This window comes from Cyprinodon variegatus, unplaced genomic scaffold, assembly GCF_000732505.1.
Source record: "Cyprinodon variegatus isolate N-32 unplaced genomic scaffold, C_variegatus-1.0 Scaffold212, whole genome shotgun sequence".
In the NCBI taxonomy this organism is placed as follows: Eukaryota; Metazoa; Chordata; class Actinopteri; order Cyprinodontiformes; family Cyprinodontidae; genus Cyprinodon; species Cyprinodon variegatus.
Genome location: NW_015150665.1, coordinates 72,826 through 90,974, shown reverse-complemented (window position 1 = coordinate 90,974; position 18,149 = coordinate 72,826). Strand labels below are relative to the sequence as shown.

The 18,149-nt window shown below is 38.1% G+C and overlaps 2 protein-coding genes across 6 annotated transcripts; one reads left to right on the top strand and one right to left on the bottom strand.

Moving 5' to 3' along the window:
• Positions 1-252: 252 nt before the first annotated feature.
• Positions 253-7,148, bottom strand: dcun1d2 (defective in cullin neddylation 1 domain containing 2). 4 transcript variants are annotated; one of them, XM_015380384.1, is made up of 7 exons: positions 6,997-7,148; positions 4,609-4,825; positions 4,369-4,537; positions 4,146-4,276; positions 3,990-4,072; positions 3,701-3,797; positions 253-2,107 (listed from the first exon to the last, which is right to left on the bottom strand). In XM_015380384.1, the coding sequence occupies exons 2-7, from the start codon at positions 4,661-4,663 to the stop codon at positions 2,028-2,030; spliced, it is 615 nt and encodes a 204-aa protein (XP_015235870.1). In that variant the 5' UTR covers positions 4,664-4,825; positions 6,997-7,148; the 3' UTR covers positions 253-2,027. The 4 variants fall into 4 exon arrangements, with proteins under 4 accessions (XP_015235870.1, XP_015235869.1, XP_015235868.1 ...); XM_015380383.1 differs by lacking the exon at positions 6,997-7,148 and adding an exon at positions 6,099-6,161; XM_015380382.1 differs by lacking the exon at positions 6,997-7,148 and adding an exon at positions 6,012-6,123.
• tmco3 (transmembrane and coiled-coil domains 3) lies at positions 7,069-18,143 on the top strand. Of its 2 annotated transcripts, none has more exons than XM_015380381.1 (15): positions 7,069-7,236; positions 8,145-8,235; positions 8,935-9,238; positions 11,903-12,070; positions 13,031-13,210; positions 13,329-13,529; positions 13,637-13,765; positions 13,856-13,948; positions 15,214-15,400; positions 15,524-15,641; positions 15,730-15,925; positions 16,008-16,158; positions 16,247-16,326; positions 16,413-16,562; positions 17,278-18,143. In XM_015380381.1, the coding sequence occupies exons 3-15, from the start codon at positions 8,981-8,983 to the stop codon at positions 17,389-17,391; spliced, it is 2,025 nt and encodes a 674-aa protein (XP_015235867.1). In that variant the 5' UTR covers positions 7,069-7,236; positions 8,145-8,235; positions 8,935-8,980; the 3' UTR covers positions 17,392-18,143. The 2 variants fall into 2 exon arrangements, with proteins under 2 accessions (XP_015235867.1, XP_015235866.1); XM_015380380.1 differs by having other exon boundaries at positions 15,214-15,412.
• The last annotated feature ends 6 nt before the right edge of the window (positions 18,144-18,149 follow it).

The window sequence follows — 18,149 nt, the reverse complement described above, 5'->3', positions numbered from 1 at the left end:
TGTTGGAAAAGCTTTGGCTGGGATGCGCTCTTCATGACAGACACACAAAGCAGGGTCAGTTAGGACATGAATAATTGAATTTGGTGTGTAATAAATCTTGATTTGCTCAACTGAACTTGTTTAGGTTGAATTTAAAAAAAAATAGTGTATCATTGACAAAAAAAATGCTTCTAAACCTTGTTTTTTTAATGCTAGAAGTGTTGAAGCTGTTACAGCTTTAGTGAAAACAAACAAACAGCAGTCTTTGTTGGCTTAATCTTTTATTATTAAGAATGAAACAACTGAGAAATGATTTGTTCCATGAACAGCGTTTTTTATACTGGCAACATTTAACACTGTTTTAATAAGATGAATCTGCAAAACAAACAGCTGACAGTCGATGACGTACGGCTGATTTAACATACTGCTCACACTGCAAACAGATACTCATAACTTCATGTATCTCTAGATGTAACTCTAGATAAGTTACATTTATCTTTTAAAGAAAAAAAACGCTGTTTCACTGGATCTCACTCAGCTGATATGATGAAGAACATGGCACTTGATCTGGATTTAATCTGGAGTTAACACATAATCCTTTGGACTAATCTCTATAATTTCACTCAAACTCCACTCTAAAAACAAACTTATTCATCTAAACCAAAGGAGCTGTTTTAACGGTGCATAGCTGCTCTGCCATAACATAATGCATAATCCTCAGTATGGCTAAGTTTATGTTGCGGTGACAACCTGCAGAAGAAGCTAAATGTCCAGAACAGGAATTGGAATTGGCTGCTACCTGAGCTCTGCACGCTGCATTTAGCATACGCAGGCTTGCTTTGTGTTTTACTATCAGTAACTCTGATAACACATTGTTGTTTTACCTGCTAAAAGATAAAGTCTTTGATTTAGCATTAGCCTACAGTACAATTATAATGCTATAACCCTCAGCCACAGCTAGATGACAGCACAACAGCTTGTAGACCTTTTGATTAAGAGGCAGTGCACACTTCCTCAAACAGTGTAAACAAACATTTAAAGTACTCTTGGCTCTACATGGCTGACTTAAAAAAAGGCGAAGTTCACTGTCATGTAAACGAAATAGCTCTATGCTTGTAATCCCTACAAAATAAAAGTGTAAATCAGTGCAGTTTGTAGAGGTGACAAGGCTTCACCTGGGTAACAGAAACCAGTCCACATAGAGGTTGAAATTCAAGCTCTAAGGCACCGCAAAGTCAGCCTGAACTAAACAATGTAAAGCTTTTTATTTTTATTTTAAAAATGCTGTGTAAGGGAATAATTGGATTCCAATATATATGAATGATCTCATTGAGAACTGGTCTCTTATCACTATAACAACATCTGTATGCTGGTGCTGAGATAGAAAACTGGATGCTTTGCCCAGTCCTCAGACTGGATATAAATCAGCTATCCAATATCTCACTGAAGATAAAACATTCTGACATCTTAAGTCAAAAACCAGGATGTTCCATTTTGTGCAGAAGGAAACATTTTACCTTCATCCAACACACTTGTACAACACACAGTAAAACCCCCCAAGCACACACACTCTTGTCTGCTAATACTGTGATGACCTCAAAGACATTAAAAAACGCCATCCTGACAGAACAGGCAAACTTTGACACGGTTTCATTCACAAATACGGGAAGTTAAAAGCCAATTTTTAGCCAGGCTGCCTGCTTTGCTGAGCCTGTGTTTAAATGAGGCCACAGAAGCCGTCCAAACCTACCACCGCTGCTATTCTAAGGGACGAGTATTGCTTTACTCATTACCTTTTTAGATTCAACTTCCAGCATCTTCCCATAGCAGCTGACAGTAAAAACAAAACGGTTCCCTCTTTTCCCTGTTCTTTCTCTGCATTTTACCCTCAAATGGATCTTATGCAGCAGAATAATTATTGGAAATCTGAAGACCAACAAGCTTAGACACTTTCTGTATGCTACTTTGTACCAAAATCTCATTAAATAGAAAAAAAAACAGGAGGGCAGAGAACAGCATCCCCCCTTAAAGTAGAGCTGCAATAGATATTACGTCATGTTGCGTTTATTTCCTGCTACAATTGGCCGAGCAAACTCCACAAAGTCATCAATGAGCACAGGCCAGGCACCTGAGGAGAAGGCAGAAAGGACAAGGATTAGTTCACATCTAGAGCTGGCAATTAACTCATTGGATGAGGAACCCTATGGAAAAATTGCAATGACTTGCAAATAAATAAGGAACTTTCTAAATTGTACATCAATCTGAAAAAATGCATTAAATTCCATATATAGGGAGACATATTGCTGCTAATTTTAGTTTAAAAACAGCTCAAATAAGTCAGATAGACAGAGATGCTGATACACATCAAGTATTGTTAAAAACTCTTAATTTGAAAGAGATCTTTGGATTTAAACCAATGAATATGCTTTGATGTCAACTACTCCTTGGTCTGTGGCTGTATGTTTAGGTTTGTTTTCCTGCTAAAAGGTGAACCACAGGCTAAAATCTTTTGCATCCTCCTTATAAGTTTTTTTTTTAAACTGTATTTAGCTTCCTGTCACCTCTAGGCAGTATCCCTGTCATAATCTTCCTGTTTTGGGTTCATAGGCTAAACAGTTCTCTGTCAGATGTGCACAGAGGGTTGGACCTGTCTGTTGCCATCCTTTGTCTCCCCAATCCTAGACAGACAGATGGAGAATGTTCATATATTAAAAACTAAATGAGATCTACGTCTAAAGAAAAGAAAAATGCAGCAAAAAATGCCGTGGGCCGGTTTCTATGCTCAGAGAGAGATCTGTAAAGATTATTGAAGTTTTTCCTTTCTTTTCTTCATTAATAGGTGAGAGATACACCGTGGTTACCAGATCTATCTGCCCCTCAATATTTTTATTTATTTTTTTTGTGAGGCTCAAAGAGGATTAGTTTTTTCTCCCCCTGAAGTTGTTTTTTTTTTTTTGTCGAGTAGATTGATAAACTGCGCTGCCTGCCCCTTGTAGTTTTTGCGAGGCTCAAAGAGGATCACTACTTTTTCCGTTTTCTATCCTGCTGAACTCCTAACATGGGTAAAGTATTCTCCTTTTTAATGTTTTATTCATTGTTTTTGCATGAGTGTCCAACTTGCTATATAAGCGACGTGCAACTCCAAAAAGTGATTGTTTCCCAGATTTTATTTTGTATTTTCCTCCAAAGCAGATGTGTTTTACTTCGTAATTGCGCCTCTCTTCCTGTCAGACCCATGAAATTGCTGCTGAATCACTAATTCGCTGCGTAGTCCAACTAAATCAGACCTGGGGTCTATCTCAGTCAGACCTATGCAGCCCCCTTGTGTAAAATCGTGCCTTGTGATCATCCCCATTGACTTTCAATGAGCGCTAAACGCCACAACCTCGTCCGACTTGATTTTCTGTCAGATCGGACGCAAAATCGGATTTGAGGAGTTCTGGCCTTTAGAGATACACAAGTCAAAGGTTAAATTAATGTGCATATCACATTTTTCATTTTATAAAACAAAGGGGGCAGGAAAAGCTAAACTAGTCCATCTTTAGTCCATTTCCATCTAGATTTTCTGAGGGTCTTTTTTTTAATTGAGAAATACAAAAACAAGTGTCAGGGAAGGTGAAAGCATCAGCGTCCCTTTGCCTTTTCACTGGTTTCCCTCAAGGTTATAGAACGATTGTTCAAATACTGCATCTCAAACCAGGGACCATCCTTCTGGACTCACCTTCTTCATCGTAGTTTGACATGTCGTCTGCGATCATGTTGCCAAAGTCCAACAGGAGGTTCCAGGTGTCTTTGGGAATTGAGCGTTTGTGATGCTCCTAAAAAAAGTTAAAGGAACCGAATAAGCTTATCTTTACATTTTTACACAACCAACAAGTGCTCTGTGGGAGAAATAATTAGTGGATATATTTATTTAGATTAACAGTGACACTGTCTAGTTGGAAAATGCAGCCAAAACATCTCTAGATCCACAAACTTAGATACTGGAAAACAAGGTGTCCCACACTTACCAGCAGGAAGCGGATCCACAGATCCAAGAACTTGAAACGACCTGTAAGAACTAGATTCCAGTAGGCCACAGCCATCTCTAGATCTACAAACATCATTTATAAGTTAATGTATTTTGGATTTACACTTTTGGATAGTTTCTAACATGATCTTCTTACCTAAACCTTTCTGGCCTGGGTTCTTAGCAAAGCTGAAGGTAAACTGGTAAAAGTCTTTAAATTTGCCCGTGTCTTTTAACTCCTGTTCAAGCCTGGGGAGAATAGCTCTAAGCTTTTCTGGACCATCACATCTGAAAGAAATAAAGATAAATAAAAGGGATAATATGATTAAATATAAGCTCTGTGTAAAAGTATTAAATATTTGTCTTTTCATGACTTTTACCCGAGCTCCACCATCCCATCAAAGAACTCCTTCCTGCTGAACTCGCACTGCGTGGCCGCTCTGAACTTCCATGCCACCACCAGGATGCTGATGCTGGCTGGATCCAGGTTTAGGTCGTCACAGAACTGCTGGATCCCATCGATGCCTATCTTATTCTCATCATGGGGGTCTGTAAAGGAGACGAAGTGATCTTAGCTACACAGATAGACAGATTTTTACACATGTCTGCTAAAAACTTGCCTTTGTATCTGTTGTAGAGCTGTTCAAGCTTCTTGCGGTCCACTGAGGTTTTCATGAATTCTCTGTAGTATAAACCTGAATCCTGGAAATAGTTGTTTATGGCGACTTCTAGTTTCCAATCATTCTGTGTCAGGCACTGCACAGCTGTCCTGTCCCCTGCCTGCGTGAAGGAGATAAACCGACGAACCGTATCCCTCTGGGATGCCTTCAGCTTGTTCTGTCACACAAATAAAAAAAATAAGGGAATAAATACTTAGATATTTTTGTATTCCAGGCCAGTAGGTAAGGACACTAAGAGCCAAAACATTTACCCTTTTTTTCCCTTTAATGGATGTCTGGAAGCATTAAAAAAAATCTTAGACAATCTTTGCCATTTCAAACAATGACAAGGTATTGTGACTAAAACAGACAAAAAAGGATAAGCATAGAATTCCTAAAAGCACCGTTTTAACAGAATAGTGCAATAGCTACTGATTTAAAAAAAAACAAAAACCAAAAAAAAAAACTGAAGTGATTTTGATAATTTTGCAAGTAAACAGGAAAGGGGCTAAATATCAGTTTATATCAGTTTGCTTGTCCAAAAACAGCTTTGTCTTTATTTGACAAGTAAAGCAAACAAGAAGTAAAGCAAAAAAGGAGGTCTGATGCATAATCCATCCATCCATCCATTTTCCGTCACTATTATCCCTGCTGGTGTCATGAGGGGTGCTGGTGCCTAACTAACAGTCTTGTTGTTGTTTTTTTGGACCATGGGAGGAAGCCGGAGTACCCGGAGAGAACCCGCACATGCACAGGGAGAACATGCAAACTCCATGCAGAAAGACCCCGGGCTGGGAATCGAATCCAGAACCTTGTTGCTGCAAAGTAGCAGTGTTACCACCTGTTATAAAACATGTTGTAATTAATTTAATTATTGTGCAGACTGTGTATTTCAGTGATTTGGTTGAGTTACCTCGTTAAATAAATAAATAAATAAATACCCAAAAGAAATATTTTTTTTTACTTTGAATGTGAAACTTCCATTCAAATAAAAGTGCTTTTTAACTTCCAGCCACACCTCCGAGCAAATATATGATTTCTATCCAAATCTGAACATTCAGAAAAGTTTCAGAGTTAAGCATTGCATGCAGGAAAAAAAAAAAATCAAGTTAGAGTCTAAAATCTTCTAAGCTGGAGTGATGTCACTTTCAAACAACAGCACAGCAATCATGCTGTCATGTTTTGGTGATCTAATAAGGATCGCAGACCTGACTGATTGGATGATCAAACAGCAGGTGACCCAGATTCCAGTGGGAAGTCTGTGCTCAGCTCTACAGGTTCTCCTGACCTGCAGCTGCACAGGAAAACTGAAAAACCAAAAGAGCTCCGATCTCCAAATGCCACCAGACCCGACCTCCCTTTACCGTAAACATTAGTGGCAGCTGTTTGGTGTCATCTTCTTCATCGCTCTGCAGATGCCCCTTTGTTTTATTTTTCTAAGTATTACCTACCATTTTATCACCAGCTGTTTTTGGTCAACTTGCTATCCCAGATCGCATTAGTGCGCATGCGCAAGAAAAAACAAACAAACAACGCGTTCCAGACTAGAATCATGGGAAATGTAGTCCCGGTTAATTTAACAGGCTACAAACTTTAGAAAGTAGTATAAAAAATAATGTCTACAACAATGAACAACACTTTAAAAATAACTTGGTTGCTGCTTAATTAATGTACCGAAAATGTATTTTAAGTAATCTACAGAAAAAAAAAAAATTATTGTATTCTAAATGTTTTATGTACAATGGAGTACTAGTTTTTGGAATTATTTATTATTGTTATAATTCCGTAAACTCATGTTGAACAAGAGTAAGTCCAGAATCAGAGGCAAGTTAAAGTACTTATGACAGAGCAGTACCCGCCAGTTGGTGGCGGTAATGCTCACCTAACGTTTTTGCCAACAACTATAAAAATTTCACCAAGAAGAAGAAGAAGAAGAAGAAGCTGAGGAAGAAGAAGAAGAAGTAGTAGTACCCGATATTTCTAAGAACTACAATTCCCAGATCAGCTCTGATAAAGATGTTTCGGAAGTAATCTGACGGTTGAATCAAACTTTTAGCTAAAGGCGACAGAAACACAAAGCAAAAGTTGTTTAATCTAAGGTGATTTTTTTTTACGTTGCCGAGAATATGTCGTTTAAAAACACTAAAGGTTTGTTTGCTATTATTAGCAAAAACCGTGTTAGCAGCGGTGAGGTTATGTCACTATTGGAGAGAAGGTGAACCCAGCTGGATAAAGCTGGACTGACACCTCCGAAAACTAACAAGAAGAAGATATATTGTGTACATATTAGAGAGGAGAAAATACATCTTTAAGTAAATGTGACGCACATTGGTGTTAGGTTTGACATACCTCTGATCTCCACTCTGAGCTGAATTGAGGGGCTCCGACACCAATGGCTGGACAGGGCTGGAGGAGGTCGGAGTAAACATGAAGTAAGAGCAGGGAGCGCCTCTGATACTCAGCTATGTGGCAGAGCAGGGGAGGGCACAACTACACGATTGTTCCTCTGCAGACATCCAGGACTCACTATACTAGGAGTTTCATCCAAACTAATGGACCTTTTTTTTTCACCGACTGTGACGTATTCTGGTATGTTTATGTTATTTTTAGGACATGTTTTACTTTGTGTGTCGTGGTGGTTTCATATGTGAACCATGGATGTTTAATTAAACTGTTGGACTTCATTGTCAAGGCAAAAAAAAAAAAAAAACTGCTTTCTAGGATTCTGGACTCGTTTTGATCAGTTCTAGTTACAGTAAAGAAAAACTCCTTATATATTAAAATTGGGATTGCCTTTTCTTTGAAAGATAGTTTGGGATTTTGAAGCCTTTATTTAAAAATAGGTCTTTTACAGTTTTTTTATGATAATCATTAGTTCAAGATCCCAAAGAGACACTTTTGGGGGAAAAAAACAAAATTTAATTTGCTATAACAGATTCATCCAATATTAACAATTAATTTTAGTTACAACATGGAAATAGGATAACTGGTCCTTAGTTTGAGCTTGGTTGTTTGTTCAGTTTGTCTCTGTTTCCCTTCGATTAACAAACACCCACACTCTGAGAGACCTTAAAGGAGTAGAATAGGATTTTATTTAAATCCTGAAAAGCAGGATTGAAATAGGATAGTCCTTTGCTTTGTGTGACAGTAGTACCAAGCTTAAGAGGCAAATAATCTGCAGGCATTCTTTAACTTTATCACTTACATTAATTCTTCATCTTCTAATACAGTTTTGTCTTTTTGCCACATATTTTTGTATATAGCAGAATCAACATGGTAAATCTAAGCCAAAATATAGTTTCTTCAACAATCAACACAGTTAATGAAGTATAAACTTCAATCTTTTTGAATTTTGAAGAAACTAGTTGAAAAAGCATCCATCAGTGTTTAAGTGGATTTTTTTTTACACTACAATTGGTCTATTTTATGTAGCAAATAGCACTTTTGATGACCTGATTGTGTGTTGCAGATTTTCCTTTTTTTTTTTTTATTTGCAGCCCAGGTCTGAGCGGCGTTGTTCCTGATTTCTAGCAACTCCAGCAGAGTGGCAACAAAGGAAAGGAGGAAGTTTAACTCATGCTGCCAAAGGTAGGCTGAGCTCTGAGTTCAATGCATTCAGCTACATTTTATTGATAACTATCAACATAAACATGATCTGATGTTTAATTCTTTTCAGATTTTTAATAGAAATAGAAACTCTAAGGTATTAGTAGAAAGACAGGTAGCGCAGGAATGTTAACATGTGACATGCTCTGTCACATTGTTGCTCTATTTGCCATAATTTGTGTTGCAGCCACACCCTTGGTAAAGTGTAAATATAAGATAGCAGAATGTGTGTATCCACATCCTGCAATCTGTCTGAAAACATATCCTGTAAAAGCACAAATGTTCAAATAAAAATCTCTCATATTTGGCTAACTTGAGAGTGTTCCATATTCCTAGTCAGCCACTGAGAAATTGTCTTGATGCATCAACCTAACATGTGGTTTTGCTTCCAGTTATTACAGTGTGTCAGAGTGGTCTTCTGTTCTAAGAATGCCTGTTTCCTTAATAACCTTTCATTTAGACACCAACCAGGATATCCTTCTCAAAGACATTTCGAAAGAATGTAGCTGACATTATAAAAATTAAAATGATAATGTTTTGTTTGTAACTGCATGGGGTAGAGGATAAAGCTCTTAAGAGATTTTTTTGAACATGTAATCACTTTGGAAAAACTATTCCAGTGTAAGCTTTTTTTTTTACTGGATTTAATATTAAAATCTAAGTACTCCGTTCCTCCTCCAGCTCCTGAATTTCTTCTCAAACTCCTCACCTTAGTGAAGTGGTTTGGATGCAGCTATTGTGCTGGCTGCTGTGCCTCGCCCTGACTGAGGCTCTCCCTGCGGTGCCAAAGGAACAGGTGGCCCGGCATGCTATCAAGCTCTACCAGAGCAAAACGCCGGTACACGGCCACAGGTGGCTGACCAATAACTGCAAGCTGCTGGTGGGTCTTCTGCGGCAGAAGAATGTGGTCATCCACAAGCTGGCGGCAGCTGCAAAGGCTGTTGGAAGAGACCAAAACCTTTCAGAGCCAGAGAAGCTCTTCCAGGTACCACTCTATGAAACACCAGTTGACCGTTTTATTCTCAGCTGAAAACCCAATAATGTTTGAGTTATGAGGTGTTCAAGCTGTTTAGGGTTAATTTGTAGCTTTTCAAAACTACTCGGTCTTTATTACAGTCTAGGCGGTTTGGAAAGAGCTAAGTAGTGTAGCAGAGTTAACACACATCCATGTGAAGCAAAAGTTAAGCCTAGATGATTACCTGTTAGACAGCAATTATTATTATTGTTTAAATACACACCACTTTATACAAGAAGAAGAAGGAATACCTTACAGTCAGGAAGGTAAACCTCTAAGTAGACAGTAGAGAACTTAATGAGTCAAAGGTCAATAACTTCAGCGTTAAGTTGGGAGCTAACTTATAAAGCTGTTCTCTTTGTGTGGTTATAAATGGAATCCTCACTAGCGCAACAAGTTGTCACTATTTTTCCTGGGATCCAAAAAAAAAGAGGAAACTAAAAATATTTAAAACGTACACATAAAAACATGTGATGAAACATTGCTTACATTCTACACAAGAGTGTCTACTTTCAAAGCATTTAAAGTCCTTTCAAAACACATTTCAGAGCACTTTATTGAATAGAAAATATTTTGATACCGACTTAAATGTTTTTGGTTTTTACTTCCCGTCTGGTAGTGTGTGCCATTCATGCATTGCTCTTTACATGAACATAACTGTTCTTGCTTTTGGTTAAATGAATTTGCCTGTTGTGGATGTCTGATTAAAAATATATTTATCGTTACTAAATATACGGTTCTGGAAGAGGATTATTGGACACTTTTCTGTTATAATATTTTTTTGAAAAGGTAATAGAGAAGAAGATAATCTGTTTTTATATGAAATTACAACTACTGAGAGCTCTAATCAGGGCTCTCTCTGGAAACTCTTGTTTATTAACTTTACACATTTATTAAATATATGAACTGCTTGTAAATAAAGGTACTTTAACATTACGGTATATAAAACAAGCTTTAGCCAGGAACTTTTTTAACCTCTCAAAACCCACCCGATCGCTGGCGACTGTTTTTATAGTGTTTAACTAATAACTCATACTGCATGAAAATTACTACGGTAAAATTTGTACCGATAAACACATGTTAGACATCGTTGGAAATCTTAGATTCTCCACAAATCAACCAAGTTCATTTTTTGGAAACAGTGAACACTAAAGCAGAATTAACACAGATATAGCAACATGTCAAAATGTAAACATTACAAACCAGCCAAAACTACATACATTTGAAGGCATCAATAAGCCGTTTTATAAATCCAAACTTCAATTGTTTATACTCCAATCATCCATAAGGGTCCAGAGATTAAATATAATCCATAATATTTGTAATAAAAACATTCCATGATGAGAAAATCGCCCATAACGGCCATTTTTTGACATCAGAAAAGTTAGCTGGTCATAGCTAATGTTTACCATCTTGCTAATAAGACTTCCTCAAACGTTAGCCCGCGATGTTTGGTATGTTTCTTTACTTCGTCTTCTTACGTACAAGAAAAAAGTGTCTGCATCTTTGTACGACTCGATTTGAATCGGGAACAGCCGATGAAGTCTCACAAGCGCAGCTTGCCTATCAGCCAATGAGGCACCTAGTAGAGCGATATTACGCCTTATAGAGTCTTGCTGTTATTGGTTAAGACCACCTGGGCTGTTTGGCTTTGTAGCCAATGAAATAAGATTTCAAACAAGGGTAGACATGGCTGGGCTGCATAAAGCAGAGCCGTGTTACCGGCTTGCGTATGAGGGAAATACACTGATGAGACTGGATCAGTGCTCACATTTCAAAGCTGAATACTAACAACGCTACGATATTTTTGAAGTTTGGATGTTGATTTTGTTATATTACAATGACTAAGATAACAAAAAAGTAAAATACAGCTCAGAAAAGGCACTGGGGCTTATTTTAGCCTTAAAAGCAGCAGTTACACTATTTTTTATAAATACATTTTAATGTTATTTTAGGTTTAAAAATATTTAATTTTGTTATATACACTGATTTTGAAAAAAAGTGGAAAATACTTGCTTCATAAATGTTTTTTTGGCCATCAAAATGCTTCAGTGTTGTTCTGTGGGTCAAATAGTTGAGTAAAAGCATTTGGTACAATTTGGCACAATCTGGAACATTTGGAGAAGTTTGGAGATGCTGGGGACACTAAAAGTTCAAAGCCCCACAGCTCTGGAACTGTTGTAGCTAAAGGCCTGAAATTATCTGCATCTGTGGTTGACATAATGTAGAACAAATATAATGCAATGAGACATGGCTATTCTGAACCATGTCTTTATTACTGCTGTTCAAAAAAGAGCTATTATTTTCAAGAATAAAAAAGCTTTATTTGCTTTTCCATTAGGGTATGCAAAATAGGTGAGGATTACTTTAAATTGGGTGGTGTTTTAAACATAGAACATGTCTAAGTATAGATATTTTTGATCAAAACGATCAACCTTTTAAGCATTAACATATTATTTTAGCAAATGTATTTATTAATCCCTGGCCACTACTCTTTTATGAATGTTGATGAGTTTAAGCAATATTTGTTGCTATTGAATCAATTTATATCCTGGTAGTGAAACTTCCCATGTTATGATAACTTCTAGTTTACAATTTAATCTCTTCTTTTGTTCTTTTTTTATTTGTTTTAAGGTTCATACTCTGGAGGTTTTTCAAAAGGAGCTGAATGAAAGCGAGCACCTGGTGTTCCAGGCAGTGCACGGCCTGCAGAGGGTGCTGCAGGGAGACTATAGGGATGTGGTCAATATGAAGGAGAGCAGCAGACAGAGGCTGGAGGCCCTCAGAGAGGCAGCTATAAAGGTACCTGCATGGATTGTGGATCATTCAAACACAAGTACAAAGTCATTGTTTGTGGTTAACCTTAACCAAATCCTAAATGAGTGAAAATAGGCCCAATTATACAAATGTTTTTCATTAAAACAGCTGCTGAAATTAAGTCCTGAGCTCTCTGAGTTCTACAACTCTTATACTTGCAAAAAGGCAAAATGCCATGTCACATTTTCTTTATAGTAAATGCTAGAGCCAGCTTTTTTATATTAAAAAAACTAAAAATTCTCTCAAACATCTAAAAAAAAATGTAAACATTTCTCAATTTGTTATATATACGAGGATGCAATATTGTTTCTCCGCTTTATAAAAATAAAAAAATAATTTTGCTTTAGATATTTATTTATGAAAGTTGAAAGGAAGCTTTATCTTTCTTATTTTTTTTTTATTTCACATGAAGGATTTTCAGCGATGCAGCATCATTTCAAAGACAGTAAACAAATTATGTCCCTAAATACATGTTTCTGAATCTGGTGTTCCAGTAGGTTAGGTTGAGTTGTTTAAACATTAAAGGTATAATGGAGGATATTTGCAAATTTTTGAAAATTCTCTCCACTTAAAAAAATTAAATAAAATGCGTATGCACAACCCTGTACCCACTTCCAAGAGGGAACGGCTATTAAACGTGTATGTGAGCATGCATGAGCCCATTTCTCCTCGTGCACGCTCTGTTTAAAAGTTACTGTTTGCATTACTTTCCAATTTTTCCACTATGTCAGACTCACCCCCAGTAAGTGAAAATGGGGACAAGCACGTAGGACGGCCTTATGTAAACATATCACCAGAATGATTGACAATTAGGAGGAACACTTATTTTGATAATCAACCTGGAAAAAGAACATCCTCCTCTATACCTTTAATTTACTGTATGGAAAGGGCTTTTATTTCTAGATCTGTTTAGTAGTGAATACATTGGTTTTTTTCACCTTTCAGGAAGAACAGGAGTACATGGAGCTTGTGGCTGCAGAGAAGCATCAGCAGGAAGCCCTTAAAAATGCTTTGGACAAGAACAAGACTCTTACTATCCTAGAGGAGATCTTGGAGGATGTGAGGAAGGCCGCAGACCGCCTAGAGGAGGAGATCGAGGAGCATGCCTTTGACAACAACAAACAGGTCTGCAGCTGAACACGTTCTGTTTCATTAGGCTGCTAAATCTCAGAGAACATGCGCCGACTCAGGAGTTGTTTTATCCAGAACCAAAGGATATGCATATGCTCTGCATTTTGTGTAGATGAAGGGAGTGAATGTGGAAGCAGTCCTCAGAGTGGAAGAGGATGAGGAAAAAGGAGGGAAAACGAAGAACAAATCAGCACAGAAAGAGGTGGAAGATGATTTGGGGCTTAGCATGCTGATTGACTCCCAGAATAACCAGTACGTTCTGACCAAACCGCGGGACTCCACCATGCCGAGAGCAGACCATCACTTCATCAAGGTTAGCTCGCTCCTCCTTCCTGGGATTTCCTGGTTTTATCCTTGCTGCAGAAGAGGTGGAAATGCTTCAATGTTTGGTTTGATGTTCTTCACCGTCATCATTTGCAGGACCTAGTGTCAGTGGTGATGCTCTCCCTGCCTTGTGGTTGGGTTTGCAGTCTGGTGGGTCTTCCTCCCATGTTTGGATATATCATCTGTGGCGTCCTGCTCGGCCCTTCTGGCCTCAACAGTATCAAGGTTTGTGTCAGCGCTTCATTACTGCAGCTCCTTAAGAATGGTCCACCTTTAAAGAAACATTAAATTCCTGACCGGCTTTTCTTTCTCCAGTCTCCAGTTCAGGTGGAGACTCTGGGGGAGCTGGGTGTGTTCTTCACTCTTTTTGTGGTGGGACTGGAGTTCTCACCTGAGCGCCTTCGAAAGGTGATTGAATGATGATTCCCTATTCAGTTGTGTTATTTAATGCTGCCACACCATAGTTTGTTGTTACATAATGAACCTAAAAACAGAATTCAGAGTTTTTAGAAGGTAAAAAAATTCTGATATGTTCCTTTAAATCTATTCTCAGGAGTAGCATGGCTGGCACGCATTTTCCCCAAAAAAGAAAAAGACCCGAAATAGTTTATTTTACAAAAAACAAAAAATGCACTAAATTTTGTGCTGCTTAAATGTATAGTTTGGTTTAGGATTTTCGCAAATTTTTGAGAAGACCTACTTTCTCCACTTTGAAAAATAAAATGCACATGCACAACCCTGTACCCGTGCAAGAGCGTGGACAAGCTCATTTCTCCTCGTGCACGCTCTGTTTATAAGTTGCTGTTTGCATCGCTCATACAAGCTTAATTTCCAAAAGAAGATTTTCAATTTTTCCACTATGTCAGACTCACCACAAAAAGTGAAAATGGGGACGAGCACGTAGGACGGCCTTATGTAAACATATCACCAGAATTATTGACAATTAGGAGGACTATTTATTTTGATGATCACCCACCACTATACCTTTAAGTTTTCTTGGCAAATGCTTTAATAAACCTTTACTAACAGTCCTCACAAAAAAAAATAAAAAATTCTAACACATAAAAAAAACATGCTCCTTTTCCCTCTACAGCTCTCCTACAGCTCCTAATTATAGAACACAATTGTAGCTGAAAGCTCTTGTTTCCACTGTCCTTCAACAAAAAAGAAAAAACTATGACTTTACCAATAAATTGTAAATCTGATCAAAGGTTAAATATGCAGGCTATTAATACTTTTAAATACAAATAGATATTAAAATTGTTAATAACAATCAAACTAATAACTTTGATTATTACTGTCTATCCTAAATGAAAGACATTTATAACCAGTCATTCTGAAGCTTTTATATAGATTCTGCCTGGATTCTGACTAAGCTGTTCAGATATATGAGAAATCTTTGAACTAAAATGCTTTATAGTATCTCAGGTTTCAAGTCTCTTTGCATTTAGTGAAATCAATCCTTTTATTAACTACATTCCCAGTTCAAGAAAAATAATATGTTTAAGGTTGTAACAAAGAAATGAACCCCCTACAGTACTTATTAACTAAGTTGAGAGAAATTTATTTAAAAAGGTTCTTTAAAAGAAGTGAAGCTCAGTGGCAATTGTCCAGTGTTGTTGTTTGAAAAAAGATGACATTTGTAAACCTGGCTGTGCGCTCTGTGTGCTCAGGTATGGAAAACCTCGGTTCAGGGGTCGTGCTACCTGAGTCTGCTGATGGTAGGGGCCGGCTTGTTATGGGGCCAGCTTCTTCATATTCGACCCACTCAGACGGTCTTCGTTTCCACCTGTCTGTCCCTGTCCAGCACTCCACTCGTGTCGCGCTTCCTGGCAGGAGGAAGCAGGGTGGAAAGGGAAGGTATGAGGAAATGTGGGTGTTCTGAAACTGGCAGTCATCTTTTAGATGGAGAGAACAGGATGCATTTCCCTCAGATTAACATCTGATTTAATAGTTTTTAAAGAGTGCTGCACGTGTTTGTAGGGGAGCTGGATTACAGCAGCGTTCTGCTGGGGATGCTGGTGATGCAGGACGTTCAACTCGGGCTCTTCATTGCTGTCATGCCCACTCTGATCCAGGCACAGAGCGGAGACTTGGACAGGTAACATTTCACATTTTTTGTCTTTTCTTCCTCATATGTTCCTCCCTCTCAGAAAATTTTTGCAACTTTTTAATTCTGTTCAAACTAGCTTGCTGTATGGAGGTCTGCGAGTGCTGAAGCTTCTGACACAGGTTCTGGTGTCGTTGGGCGCCGTGCTGCTGCTCTGCCTGCTGCTCAGATCCTTCCTAATTGGTCCATTTTACAAGAAGCTTCACGCCGAGAGCAAAGGCAACAAGGAGATCCTGGTGCTGGGGATGGCAGCTTTTGTGTTTTTCATGCTGACGGTAAAATAAGAAACATTTTCTGGGATTTCTTCTGCAGTTTCTTTAGTTTGAAATAAAAAAGAAAGTATTTTTTTTATTATAGGTGACAGAGTTCCTGGATGTCTCCATGGAGCTGGGCTGTTTCTTAGCAGGAGCTTTGCTGTCATCGCAGGGTCACATGGTCACAGCCGAGGTCATGGGCTGCATCGAGCCAATCAGAGACTTCCTCGCCATCATCTTCTTCGCCTCTATTGGTAAGGCGGAACACAAGGACGTAGCTTTGAAGCTTTTTTTTTATGTTGTTCACACTGACTCGACCTTTTCGTCTACGTGGCGCTGCAGGTCTTCACGTCTTCCCCACGTTTGTGTTGTATGAGCTCACCATCCTGCTTGTGCTCACACTTACACTGGTCATCATGAAGGTTTATATCATCCTCTGTTTGTTTTTCCTCTATTATTTTCTCGTTGCAATCAAAGTTTCTCCTTCTGACTTCTCTTATGTTCCCAGTTTGTAATGGCGGTGCTGGTTCTGTCCACCATCCTGCCTCCGGGTTCTCGACACATTCGGTGGATCGTCTCAGCTGGTCTGGCTCAGGTCAGCGAGTTCTCCTTTGTTTTGGGCAGCCGCGCACGTCGGGCTGGTATCATCTCCAGAGAGGTCAGTGATGAGCTTGTTAAAGGTGTTGGCACCTTTTACAATATTATTACCGCTCTGAGTCTTCTGATCTCTATCCTTTTTTAAACAATAATAAAACTGTTTTACCAAAAACCTAAGGGTTTTAGAGCTTCTCTTGGTTTTTCTGCATATTGGAATAGAGGTATGTTTTATTGTTTATTCAAAGGCATTATATACCTTATCAGTATTCAATAACTTTTCATTTAAAAGCCTCAATCATGTTGGAATTATTAAGAAAGTTTGAGTTGGTTTATTCTTTTCTAATTTAGTTCAGTGTTTAGTTTAGTGATTAGACATGAACGTGAATCTGTGGAGTTTTTTAATGTGACTGTTAGTTGAACATGTGATCTTTGTGATCGTGCAGAATTCACAAACGCAAAACTTAATAAAATGTGTTCAGGAATGAGCTGCTAGTTCTAAAAGCACAAGTTTAATTTTAAATCGCTTGATTATTCCAAGCCAGTAAATATATCTTTATGAGTTGTAAAGTAGCACAGTTATATATAATCACTTCCTGGTACAATATATTAACCTGAACTTAATAAAATGGACTAAAAGCAGAACTTTTAGACGATCTTGACATTTGATAGGAATTAAAAGGAGGACAGATTTGTCTTTTCTGTGTTCGATTCTGTATCAATCATTCTAGGACATTAAAAGTGATTATGTCACCTGAACCCTGCATGTCTCTGCTCAGGTGTACCTGCTGGTGCTCAGTGTCACCACTCTCAGTTTGCTGCTGGCGCCGCTGCTGTGGAGAATCACCACACACAGGAGGATTCCTCGCACCGAGCGCAAAACTCTCACATGATGGCAGAGACTTCAGGGATGAGAAGAAACGTTGCTCTGCAGAATCATCACATGAAGCCTTATCATCGTTTTTTACTTGACCAAATCTTCATCATATTCCTTTTTCTGATTCAGCACTGCTGTATAAATACTTAAAGGACAATTCTGCTATATTTTGACTGTTACACGTCCCTACACCATTTTCACCACACTGAGCTCTGTATTGTTTTTAATCGTGCACACTAAAGCACTTCTAAAACAAACAATGGACCAACTCTGTTCAATATTAGGAGAAGGTAATTTTTTCCTTATTCCGCATGTTTTTCGAGGCCACACTTCAGTTACACTACAGTTTAAGCTTTTTTTGTTGTAAATGAAAGCGTCATAGGATCACTGACTCTGCCTTAAACAAAGGTGAAAGTTTCTTGCTGTGTAACATTGTTGGTATGCTGGTTTAATCTCATCCTTCTACTACTGAGTTTCAGTTGAAAACTGATCAAAATCTGACCAGTTTCTTTTTTTTTTTTTTTTAACGGTATGTTGAACTGCAGCAATAGAAACAGACAATGAAACGGTTTCAGTAGAAGAAAACGAAACATTAAATTATTTATTAAATGCTGTTATTTGAAGAAAAACCAAACTGCACTCGTCCAGTGAATGTTATACATGATGTGCCTGCTCCTCTCAGCTCCTTCCTGCACTAAGAGGGGGAGGTTTCCATACTGAAATGTAAAAACATTTGTCCTATAAGATCATTAAGTACAATGTCATTATCTGTCA